General features: G+C 46.1%; 1 protein-coding gene across 1 annotated transcript in view; it reads right to left on the minus strand.

Moving 5' to 3' along the window:
• mmrn2a (multimerin 2a) overlaps positions 1 to 13299 on the minus strand; it is a gene marked incomplete at its 5' end in the record, with an annotated part of 50997 nt that overhangs the window by 4129 nt on the left and 33569 nt on the right. The window contains 7 exons of the mRNA XM_083774291.1: positions 731 to 854; positions 1294 to 1470; positions 1931 to 2194; positions 2963 to 3166; positions 4003 to 4230; positions 11739 to 11973; positions 12708 to 12909. Of these exons, the coding sequence (XP_083630417.1) occupies positions 731 to 854; positions 1294 to 1470; positions 1931 to 2194; positions 2963 to 3166; positions 4003 to 4230; positions 11739 to 11973; positions 12708 to 12909 (1434 nt within the window). The remainder of the gene's footprint in view (positions 1 to 730; positions 855 to 1293; positions 1471 to 1930; positions 2195 to 2962; positions 3167 to 4002; positions 4231 to 11738; positions 11974 to 12707; positions 12910 to 13299) is intronic.

The following is a 13299-nucleotide window of genomic DNA, read 5'->3' on the forward strand; positions in this document are numbered from 1 at the left end:
CTCCCCCAGCAGTCTGCTACCATCCACAGCTTCTCTTTACCTCTGTCTCCCCCAGCAGTCTGCTACCATCCACAGCTTCCCTTTACCTCTGTCTCCCCCAGCAGTCTGCTACCATCCACAGCTTCTCTTTACCCATGTCTCCCCCAGCAGTCTGCTACCACCCACAACTTCTCTTTACCCATGTCTCCCCCAGCAGTCTGCTACCACCCACAGCTTCTCTTTACCTCTGTCTCCCCCAGCAGTCTGCAACCATCCACAGCTTCTCTTTACCCATGTCTCCCCCAGCAGTCTGCTACCACCCACAGCTTCTCTTTACCCATGTCTCCCCCAGCAGTCTGCTACCACCCACAGCTTCTCTTTACCTCTGTCTCCCCCAGCAGTCTGCTACCATCCACAGCTTCTCTTTACCTCTGTCTCCCCCAGCAGTCTGCTACCATCCACAGCTTCCCTTTACCTCTGTCTCCCCCAGCAGTCTGCTACCATCCACAGCTTCTCTTTACCTCTGTCTCCCCCAGCAGTCTGCTACCATTCACAGCTTCTCTTTACCTCTGTCTCCCCCAGCAGTCTGCTACCACCCACAGCTTCTCTTTACCTCTGTCTCCCCCAGCAGTCTGCTACCACCCACAGCTTCTCTTTACCTCTGTCTCCCCCAGCAGTCTGCTACCACCCACAGCTTCTCTTTACCTCTGTCTCCCCCAGCAGTCTGCTACCACCCACAGCTTCTCTTTACCTCCCAGCAGCTTGTCGTGCAGGTCGGCCAGCCGGTCCTCCTGGTCCTGGAGGGGCCGGTCCAGGAACTCCAGCACCTCCTCCCCGAGCAGCCTCTCCAGGACGTCTGTGTGTCTCATGGCATCCTGCAGTCAGGGATGGGATGATATGAAAAGGACTCATTTTAAATAATTGCGATTAAACACAATTAAGGCGATAATCAAAATGAAAATATTTTGTTTAATATAACCACTTGAACCCCCAGCATCCATATCCCTGTCGATTGTGGCAAATCGATTTGTGTAGAGTGAAATGAGAGCGTATCAAATGCACTCTTTAACCCATTCTGACCGGGCACCCATTTTGGTGTCAGCATCATGTTATGCTTTAGCTATTGAAAAATAGCAGATCTACAAGCTCGTATCGCGCCACCGAGTGGCGCGATACGAGCTTGTAGGTCTGCTATTTTTGAAAAATCGAAGAACGACTGACATTTTTTAAATCTGATCTCAGGTCAGAATGGGTTCATCAGACCAGTGTGTGTCCAGTGGAAACCTCGTATGAATCCCATCGTCCCATCCCTACCTGCAGCAGGGACTGGAAGGAGCTGGACAGACGGCGCATGTCCTCCGCCAGCTGGCCCTGGCTGTCCCTCAGGGAGGACACGTCCGCCTCGCTGCCCGCCAACGAGCCTCCCAGATGGGTCACGTCTCCACTCAGAGTCCTGGTCCTCTCCTGCTCGAAGGCCAGGGAGTCCTTCACCTGTGGAATGTGAGGACAACGCTATTGTAGTTCACTAAGAGCTAAATGGAAAACTACTAGGTGTGGAAAAAAAACCTTTTAGTTTATATATACTTTTCCTGTAATCAAATGCCCAAAATAGGGACACCTTGGTGGCAAAGAATCGGTCAAAAAGAATCGGTCAAAAAGTCAAATAATGTATGGAATGTATTGGTTTGGCCAATATATGGGTGACTCTTATTCAGTCACCTGTCCCTCTACAGTCAGACACAAATGCCTCTCATTTGTTTTCATGTCAAGGACCCCCAAATGAATGTATTTGGCCATCTGAGAATATTTTGTGCCAGGGACCTCCGTACAAGATGTGTGAGCAAAATGTTTAAACAAATAATCCAGTTGCACAATTTTTTTTAAACTAGCCACCGGTATATTAACAAATTCTGACTTGGAGGAAACCACTGCTCCACACAATCTCACTCACCTGACGGAGTCCCTGCTGCAGATCCTCCATCAGCGGCTGCCAGGCGCCCATGTCCTCCCAGTGGCCCGCCGCGCCCATGTCGGCTCCGCCCCCTTCCAGGGCCAGGCGGTTGTCGTTGGCCAGCTCCGTGACGTTGGCCAGGCCTACCTGTAGCAGGGCCATGTCGGAGTGCAGCGCCCTGCAGTCGCAGTCCGACGTGGTGTTCTTGTACAGCAGGGAGTACAGGTCGTCCACGTCCTCGTCCAGCATCGCCAGACGGCGGTTCTGAGAGAGGAGAGGTCGGATAAAAAGACACCGTCAAGACCTGAAGCCGATTCTACCAAGCTTAACAGTCTTCTGGAAAGACAGTATATATAAATACATATATAATACATATATACATTATATAAAGTACAGTATATATCAGCGGCGCCCAAAACCTTTTTACTGTATGTCAAGGACATCACTTCACTACTTCCACTTCATTAAGTCCCTCCCCAACCCATCATTGTCCAATAGGCACGTTAGCAGCAAAGAAAGCTTGACCTGCATAGCAACCGTTGCTAAACTATCTGGACTGGCATTGAACAATCGCTTTTTGGGGTGGGATTTTGTGAAGGGCTAATTGTATTGCTGTTGCTGGAACAGTCTCCCCACAGAAGTAAGAGAGACTTCCAACTATCTGACCTTCAAATTCAACCTGAAAAGGTGGCTAAAAACAACTCAAATCTGTAATCATGAGTAACTATTAGTAACTAATTAGTATTCGGTGTCATTTCTCATTTCACTTTGCAGTTGTTCTGTCCCCTGTACCATGTTGATCTGTATTGTATTGTATTGTATTGTATTGTATTGTATTGTATTGTATTGTATTGTATTGTATTGTATTGTATCTTTATTTTATCACTTACTTTTTAAGAGCCTGCCCAGGGACTACAGATGAAATTTAGCTTTGGCTAACTCTAGCCCATTTACATTGATGTGAAAACTGACATGTTGATTAATGAGTGCTGTCCCTGTCAAATAAATAAATAAATATTCAAAAGTGTGTACCTGTTCACTTGCGTTCCCTGCCAGCTCGTTGAATCGGTTCATAACGGTGACCTTGGCGGCTTCCACCTCCAGACCTGTCTCCATGAACTGGATCTGACTGTTCCTCCCGGTCTGGGCGATCCGCTCCTCCAGGCCCACCAGCATGGACCTCACCTCCGTCACGTCCCCAGACGTCGTGTCCAAGTCCTCCACCAGCCCGTCCACCTGGAACATGCAGGACAACACATTATTGGGGGCCATATGTTATTCTGACGTACAGTAGTATAGGACGTACCAATAGTGGCCCCGACATACATATACGTGACCAGTTAAGACTCACCGGTGGCTCTGACATACGTGGCCGGTTAACACTCACCTGTGGCTTCCGTGTGCAGTTACTGTTAGGGTTAGGTTAGGGTTAGAGTAGGGTGACAGACTATTGCGTGTCGGACTGTTAGGACGCCGGACCAACAATATGCACCCAGAGGATTTAAGTTGGCCTCCTGGTGGCGCTATGAAAGGCAGGCCAGATGTTTTCCTTGGCTTGGCCTCTAGGGAGTGTGCATACAAAGTTGAATGCAGATCAGTGCAGTTATAGGTAAAGTTGCGACTGGGCCTGTTATAGCGTGAGGCTGAAAAAATGTCAAGTGGCATTTCTTCCTCAGGCTAGTGGGAATGTGTTTCACCGTAATGGGACAATGCGTTAGTAGTCTCTCCCCAAGCCTCCGCCTGGGGAGACAATAAGCAAACACCTCAGAGCTCTAACTGGGATATAGGGGTGGAATACTTCCCAAAAGATAACACGGTGAGACTAGGCCGTGAAGTGATTTAAAAACAAATTAAAGAACTTTAAAATAAATTCAGAAATTAGGTAGATAGGCTCTGGCACATTCAAAATGATTGCCCTCATTTAAAATGTGTTTAGTTTGGTATAAACGCTTCGTTTTGTTTTGTATAATAGTTTGGTATGTCCATCTTTTATTCCAACTCTTATTGGCAACTAGTCGTCAGCATAAAAGGCTCCTAATTGCAGAAAAAAGAAAGTAAAATCTTGTATCCACCTTCACAGTGTTGTTGACCACTTTGTCGTTCAGACGCTCGATGGCCGTCCACACCGTGGTCAGATTCATGGGTGGTAGATGGTCTGTGTGGGTTTGCTCCTGGGGGACGTGGGGGTGCGTTAGGGAGGGCGGGGGTGGGGTTACTCTTCCTGCCTGGAGATCCTCGGCTAGCTGCTCCTGGTCCAGCCTCATCTCAGCCATGGTGGCGTTCATGACCTGGAGGTTAGCCTAGTGGGAACACAACATGGAGGTTAGCCTAGTGGGAACACAACATGGAGGTTAGCCTAGTGGGAACACAACATGAAGGTTAGCCTAGTGGGAACACAACATGGAGGTTAGCCTAGTGGGAACACAACATGAAGGTTAGCCTAGTGGGAACACAACATGGAGGTTAGCCTAGTGGGAACACAACATGAACACAACATGGAGGTTAGCCTAGTGGGAACACAACATGAACACAACATGGAGGTTAGCCTAGTGGGAACACAACATGAACACAACATGGAGGTTAGCCTAGTGGGAACACAACATGAACACAACATGGAGGTTAGCCTAGTGGGAACACAACATGGAGGTTAGCCTAGTGGGAACACAACATGGACACAACATGGAGGTTAGCCTAGTGGGAACACAACATGAACACAACATGGAGGTTAGCCTAGTGGGAACACAACATGGAGGTTAGCCTAGTGGGAACACAACATGAAGGTTAGCCTAGTGGGAACACAACATGGAGGTTAGCCTAGTGGGAACACAACATGGAGGTTAGCCTAGTGGGAACACAACATGAACACAACATGGAGGTTAGCCTAGTGGGAACACAACATGAACACAACATGGAGGTTAGCCTAGTGGGAACACAACATGAACACAACATGGAGGTTAGCCTAGTGGGAACACAACATGGAGGTTAGCCTAGTGGGAACACAACATGGACACAACATGGAGGTTAGCCTAGTGGGAACACAACATGAACACAACATGGAGGTTAGCCTAGTGGGAACACAACATGGAGGTTAGCCTAGTGGGAACACAACATGGAGGTTAGCCTAGTGGGAACACAACATGGAGGTTAGCCTAGTGGGAACACAACATGGAGGTTAGCCTAGTGGGAACACAACATGGAGGTTAGCCTAGTGGGAACACAACATGAAGGTTAGCCTAGTGGGAACACAACATGGAGGTTAGCCTAGTGGGAACACAACATGGAGGTTAGCCTAGTGGGAACACAGCATGGAGGTTAGCCTAGTGGGAACACAACATGGAGGTTAGCCTAGTGGGAACACAACATGGAGGTTAGCCTAGTGGGAACACAACATGGAGGTTAGCCTAGTGGGAACACAACATGGAGGTTAGCCTAGTGGGAACACAACATGGAGGTTAGCCTAGTGGGAACACAACATGAAGGTTAGCCTAGTGGAAACACAACATGGAGGTTAGCCTAGTGGGAACACAACATGAAGGTTAGCCTAGTGGGAACACAACATGAAGGTTAGCCTAGTGGGAACACAACATGAACACAACATGGAGGTTAGCCTAGTGGGAACACAACATGAAGGTTAGCCTAGTGGGAACACAACATGAAGGTTAGCCTAGTGGGAACACAACATGAAGGTTAGCCTAGTGGGAACACAACATGGAGGTTAGCCTAGTGGGAACACAACATGGAGGTTAGCCTAGTGGGAACACAACATGAAGGTTAGCCTAGTGGAAACACAACATGAAGGTTAGCCTAGTGGAAACACAACATGGAGGTTAGCCTAGTGGGAACACAACATGAAGGTTAGCCTAGTGGGAACACAACATGAAGGTTAGCCTAGTGGGAACACAACATGAACACAACATGGAGGTTAGCCTAGTGGGAACACAACATGAAGGTTAGCCTAGTGGGAACACAACATGAAGGTTAGCCTAGTGGGAACACAACATGGAGGTTAGCCTAGTGGGAACACAACATGAACACAACATGAAGGTTAGCCTAGTGGGAACACAACATGAAGGTTAGCCTAGTGGGAACACAACATGAAGGTTAGCCTAGTGGGAACACAACATGAACACAACATGAAGGTTAGCCTAGTGGGAACACAACATGAACACAACATGGAGGTTAGCCTAGTGGGAACACAACATGAAGGTTAGCCTAGTGGGAACACAACATGGAGGTTAGCCTAGTGGGAACACAACATGAACACAACATGGAGGTTAGCCTAGTGGGAACACAACATGAACACAACATGAAGGTTAGCCTAGTGGGAACACAACATGGAGGTTAGCCTAGTGGGAACACAACATGAAGGTTAGCCTAGTGGGAACACAACATGAACACAACATGAAGGTTAGCCTAGTGGGAACACAACATGAAGGTTAGCCTAGTGGGAACACAACATGAACACAACATGAAGGTTAGCCTAGTGGGAACACAACATGGAGGTTAGCCTAGTGGGAACACAACATGAACACAACATGAAGGTTAGCCTAGTGGGAACACAACATGAACACAACATGAAGGTTAGCCTAGTGGGAACACAACATGAACACAACATGGAGGTTAGCCTAGTGGGAACACAACATGAACACAACATGGAGGTTAGCCTAGTGGGAACACAACATGAACACAACATGAAGGTTAGCCTAGTGGGAACACAACATGAACACAACATGAAGGTTAGCCTAGTGGGAACACAACATGAACACAACATGGAGGTTAGCCTAGTGGGAACACAACATGAACACAACATGGAGGTTAGCCTAGTGGGAACACAACATGGAGGTTAGCCTAGTGGGAACACAACATGAAGGTTAGCCTAGTGGGAACACAACATGGAGGTTAGCCTAGTGGGAACACAACATGAAGGTTAGCCTAGTGGGAACACAACATGAAGGTTAGCCTAGTGGGAACACAACATGAAGGTTAGCCTAGTGGGAACACAACATGGAGGTTAGCCTAGTGGGAACACAACATGGAGGTTAGCCTAGTGGGAACACAACATGGAGGTTAGCCTAGTGGGAACACAACATGAAGGTTAGCCTAGTGGGAACACAACATGAAGGTTAGCCTAGTGGGAACACAACATGAAGGTTAGCCTAGTGGGAACACAACATGGAGGTTAGCCTAGTGGGAACACAACATGAACACAACATGGAGGTTAGCCTAGTGGGAACACAACATGGAGGTTAGCCTAGTGGGAACACAACATGAAGGTTAGCCTAGTGGGAACACAGCATGGAGGTTAGCCTAGTGGGAACACAACATGAACACAACATGGAGGTTAGCCTAGTGGGAACACAACATGGAGGTTAGCCTAGTGGGAACACAACATGAACACAACATGGAGGTTAGCCTAGTGGGAACACAACATGGAGGTTGGGAACACAACATGGAGGTTAGCCTAGTGGGAACACAGCATGGAGGTTAGCCTAGTGGGAACACAACATGAACACAACATGGAGGTTAGCCTAGTGGGAACACAACATGGAGGTTAGCCTAGTGGGAACACAACATGAACACAACATGGAGGTTAGCCTAGTGGGAACACAACATGAACACAACATGGAGGTTAGCCTAGTGGGAACACAACATGGAGGTTAGCCTAGTGGGAACACAACATGAACACAACATGGAGGTTAGCCTAGTGGGAACACAACATGAACACAACATGGAGGTTAGCCTAGTGGGAACACAACATGAACACAACATGGAGGTTAGCCTAGTGGGAACACAACATGGAGGTTAGCCTAGTGGGAACACAACATGGAGGTTAGCCTAGTGGGAACACAACATGAAGGTTAGCCTAGTGGGAACACAACATGAACACAACATGAACACAACATGGAGGTTAGCCTAGTGGGAACACAACATGAACACAACATGAACACAACATGGAGGTTAGCCTAGTGGGAACACAACATGAACACAACATGAACACAACATGGAGGTTAGCCTAGTGGGAACACAACATGAACACAACATGAACACAACATGGAGGTTAGCCTAGTGGGAACACAACATGAACACAACATGAACACAACATGGAGGTTAGCCTAGTGGGAACACAACATGAAGGTTAGCCTAGTGGGAACACAACATGGAGGTTAGCCTAGTGGGAACACAACATGAAGGTTAGCCTAGTGGGAACACAACATGAAGGTTAGCCTAGTGGGAACACAACATGGAGGTTAGCCTAGTGGGAACACAACATGGAGGTTAGCCTAGTGGGAACACAACATGAAGGTTAGCCTAGTGGGAACACAACATGGAGGTTAGCCTAGTGGGAACACAACATGAACACAACATGGAGGTTAGCCTAGTGGGAACACAACATGGAGGTTAGCCTAGTGGGAACACAACATGAAGGTTAGCCTAGTGGGAACACAGCATGGAGGTTAGCCTAGTGGGAACACAACATGAACACAACATGGAGGTTAGCCTAGTGGGAACACAACATGGAGGTTAGCCTAGTGGGAACACAACATGAACACAACATGGAGGTTAGCCTAGTGGGAACACAACATGGAGGTTAGCCTAGTGGGAACACAACATGGAGGTTAGCCTAGTGGGAACACAGCATGGAGGTTAGCCTAGTGGGAACACAACATGAACACAACATGGAGGTTAGCCTAGTGGGAACACAACATGGAGGTTAGCCTAGTGGGAACACAACATGGAGGTTAGCCTAGTGGGAACACAACATGGAGGTTAGCCTAGTGGGAACACAACATGAACACAACATGAAGGTTAGCCTAGTGGGAACACAACATGAACACAACATGGAGGTTAGCCTAGTGGGAACACAACATGAACACAACATGGAGGTTAGCCTAGTGGGAACACAACATGAAGGTTAGCCTAGTGGGAACACAACATGGAGGTTAGCCTAGTGGGAACACAACATGAAGGTTAGCCTAGTGGGAACACAACATGGAGGTTAGCCTAGTGGGAACACAACATGGAGGTTAGCCTAGTGGGAAGTGGGAAACACAACATACAGTTCACCACGAGCAGTGATTTTTACTTACTGTATAGTAAATCAATCAAATCATGTAGCAATATTCTGTTGGAAAGTCCGGAATTCAAAATGTACTCTACTAAAATTATTGGTATCAAAATGTACCTAATAAAGGGATAGTTATTATAGTAGTTGCAACTGTATTAATTGATTGCCTGAGTCCCGTGGTGGGAGTTCTGCTCTGGTTTTGGTGAAATATTAAGTAGTTCCGGTCATTTTGTGGGGGGCACAGGGGGCCACGCATTAAAAGTAAATTAATTCACAAAACTAACGTCATTTGTATTGTTGACCTATTGGAAAAATATTTGTGCAACCTTCGTTCAACTTTGACCTCTCTATCATATGGAACTATTTTTTGGGCGTAGTGATATGGACACAAAAACATAGTTCCGTGTGATAGAGGGGTAAAAAAACGAACGAAAGTTGTACTGTAAATGTACTTAGTTAAGTTACTTTACACCACTGGCCACAAGAGTTTAGAACAGATATGATGATGTGGATATTGGAAATAGAGCTATAGTGTTAGTAGTCCATTGAACCTCAACCTTATTAATGTCAAGGACCCCCATTTGATGTTTTCTTTTCTTATCTCTGGTGTTAGTTTAACTGTAAGTGAGAGTCATGGGAGTGCATTTATATCCCCCCAAGGACCACTAGGTGTCACCAGACCCCATCGTTGAGAGCCAGTGGCTCAGACTTCTTATCTGGGACTGCAAAACCACAGGTGACCTCACAGTGGGGTTAAAGGTCGTATTGCTAAAACAATTATTATGATTGTGAGATAATATTAATTTGAATTGTGTCAGATCCATAATTATTGTCTTTGTTCACCACCGGTGATAAAATGGCCACCAACGTAATCAAAAAAGTCAATCAAAGAACAAGATTCCTTTACAGGATCTCCTCACTGGTCAACAAAAACACCTTGAAGACCTTAACAGGAGCCCTCGTACAAGGTTTCTTTGACTATGCATCCACCTCTTGGTACCACAGCACCTCAAAGGCCCTGAAAACAAGGCTCCAGACCTCCCAAAACAAACTGGTCAGGCTCCTACTTGGCCTCACCCCCCGAACCCACCTCACCCCTGCCCACTTTGACAGGCTGGGATGGCTTAGGGTCGACGACAGAGTACAGCATCTTGCAATGGGTCTGGTCCACAAGATTCGATACACCACTAAGATACCCATGTACCTGTCTAAATACTTCCTTAATGTAAACGAAGTCCACACCCACAACACCAGAGGGAGTGCAACAAACCATGTACAACCCAGATTCGGCACAAACAAGGGACTAAATTATTTTCGCTCCTATATGCCACCAAAATGTGGAACGCCCTACCAACAGTCATTAAGACATGTGAATCCCTTGACTCCTTCAAAACCGCTCTCAAAGGGCACCTACGGACGGCTGCAATTCGAAACTGGCCTCTGTAAAATCTGAATCCCCCCACCGCCCCCCCCCCCCCCCCCTTTCCCCTCACTGTATATGTATCTTTTGCCTTTTTGCTTCCTATATGATGAATTCCTGTTCTGTTCTTTAACTACATAGAAATGTCTATTTGTATGTCTCTAAATGTTTTGATGAATTGAACAAGGTGGACCCTCAAGTGTAATGCTTAATTGGGTCGTCCACTCACAGTTAACAGTCTTTGTATTGAGTTTGTGCTTGAAATGTACTGTAATTCCACAAACTGTTAATAAATATTTCAATCAATCAATCAAACCCTGACTTACAGGGATGTATTTACAATGCTTTAGTCTTCATGCTGAATCAATATTCAAAAATATGTAGGCTGTATATGTGCCCAACATTGGTCAACACATACAAAGATTATAGCCTATATATATAGCTGATGTATTGCGCAGCTTGCGCTTGTAGGCCTATGCATATTCTATCGGTGATTTTCATTTTCAAATCTTACGATATTTAGTCAACTAAAACCATAGACTAAAAGTAAAACATTTCAGGTGACTATAGTAACATATGACAAAGAAAGACATATGACTAACATGAAATGGAATTTTATTCAAAGGACTACGAACTAAAGCACCCAAACTGTGCTGTCAAAATCAACAATTCAGTATTTTAGCTGTGACGTGAGCGCCCCCTCCTGAGATACTTCCGGGTCCTACTTTTGTGTCGCTTTTGTGTCCCCATGGAGTTATACTGTGACGCTCCGTCGGACTAAATCTGAGACGAAAACAACCACGAAAGTCTAATTTTACCGCTTTCTCCGCAACAACAAAGCTGCGCTGCTCTCCCAAATCTGACAGTGACAGGCCGTCTGTCCCACATGGAATACTATCGCCATTTTATTTTATTGTGTCAAATAAATCCTCATAATGCAAACTAGATTCAACATACTCAAGCCTGCACATATTCTAAATATACCCCAGAAATATTTTACAGATCAAATGGACTGTTGCCACCTTCAATAATAATGATAATAATAGTCTTTATTGTCTCCACATCATATATTTTTGTTGTCATGGACACTTGTACAAAACATTAATAATTCCACTCGAGTTGGAAGCATTAAGACCCATTTTAACCCTCTATGGCTTCCTTTCTGAAAAATAACGTCACTGTAAAAAGATTCACGCGTTTAGATATTCTATTTACAATGGGATGCGGACGGGAGCTGGTGCCACTTGGACCCGGACGTAACGTAGCACTACAAAATGACGTCGGACTTAAATACTGAATAGTCGAGAGACTTTATCGCTGACCTGCAGCAGCTTGTGGTTCCGCTTGAGCTTCAGGTCCACCTCCGTCTTGAAGACGGTCAGGTTGTAGTGCAGCATGGCATGCTGGGAGTGCATCCTCCGGCCCACCTCGTTGATCTCGCTGTGGATCTCGTCCAGCTTGGCGTTGACCCACCCCTCCGTCTCCATGGCATGTCCTCCTCCTCCTCCTCCCCCGGCCATGTCGTCATCCCTGCGGACGTCCAACCCCTGATCAGGGCTGTCACCATGCCAGAGTTGAGGTTGACGATTAATACATAATAATAATAAAATTATGAAAACGTAACTTCTGTTTGGACTTTTTAGCTTCATAATCATAGATTTGACAGGGGCAGATAACGATTATGGTACATACAAATATGACATAATTATTATAGTACTATAATATTAACCCATTCTGACCTGAGATCAGATTCATACGAGGTTTCCGCCGGACACACACTGGTCTGATGAACCCATTCTGACCTGAGATCAGATTCTAAAAATGTCAGTCGTTCTTCGATTTTTCAAAAAATAGCAGACCTACAAGCTCGTATCGCCACTCGGTGGCGCGATATGAGCTTGTAGATCTGCTATTTTTCAATAGATAAAGCATAACATGATGCTAACACCAAAATGGGTGCCCGGTCAGAATGGGATAATCATAGATTCGACAGGGGCAGATAACGACTATGGTACATACAAATATTACATAATTATTATAGTACTATAATATTAATATTATATTACTGGCATAATAAATAATACATTTAATTAATAAATTGCAGAAATAGCTTGTACAAACAAATCTTCTAGTTCTGCTATTTTTGAAAAACCTTCAACGTTATTTCTCGACACACATTTCAAACGATTGAACGATTGAACGATTATGCAAAAGAAAACAATTGCGATCGTCTCAAATAACTGTGATTAGGGGCGATTCTAAATGGAACTACTGTGAGAGCCCATGCATACCCCTGATGATGATGGGTGCTTCTGATGTGGGCCACGTCTCGGGACAGGTCGCCCACCTGCCTGGTGAGGGCCTCCAGGGTGCGGTTGAAGCCCTCGAAGACGGGCTGCAGCTGGGACATGATCAGGGCCATCATGTGAGGCAGCGGGAGGGAGGAGGCCAGGGGAGGGTAGGGGAGAGGCCCGGCGTCATCCACTGCTGGACCTGAGGGACGACAACCAAGAGATGAACCTTTCCTGTTCTTTGTTTATATTAAGCACAATAACTATTCCCAGAACAGTTAAGACTGTTCCCACATATTAGTGTTTGTTCAGTAACAGGGCTCTCTCTAACTTTTAGTAAACAGAATGCAAAATACAAATTTGAACCAATTGAGAGAAAGACACATCCACACTGTTCCAGGAGCAAGTTTGTTTGTTAAGTTTGTTTTTGTTTGTTTGTTTGTTTGGGGGGGACTAGGGTGGCTTTAGCCCCCGCTGGTGGAGGCTTAGCCCCCTCCGCCCTAAGCCCCCCCACCCCACAAACCCAATTGACTGACTTCTATGTAAACCACAATTCATTAGCCCCCCCCACAGTCTTCCCAGTCACAATGCC

The sequence above is a fragment of the Protomyctophum parallelum genome (genome assembly GCF_964188405.1).
Source record: "Protomyctophum parallelum genome assembly, chromosome: 10".
NCBI lineage: Eukaryota > Metazoa > Chordata > Actinopteri > Myctophiformes > Myctophidae > Protomyctophum > Protomyctophum parallelum.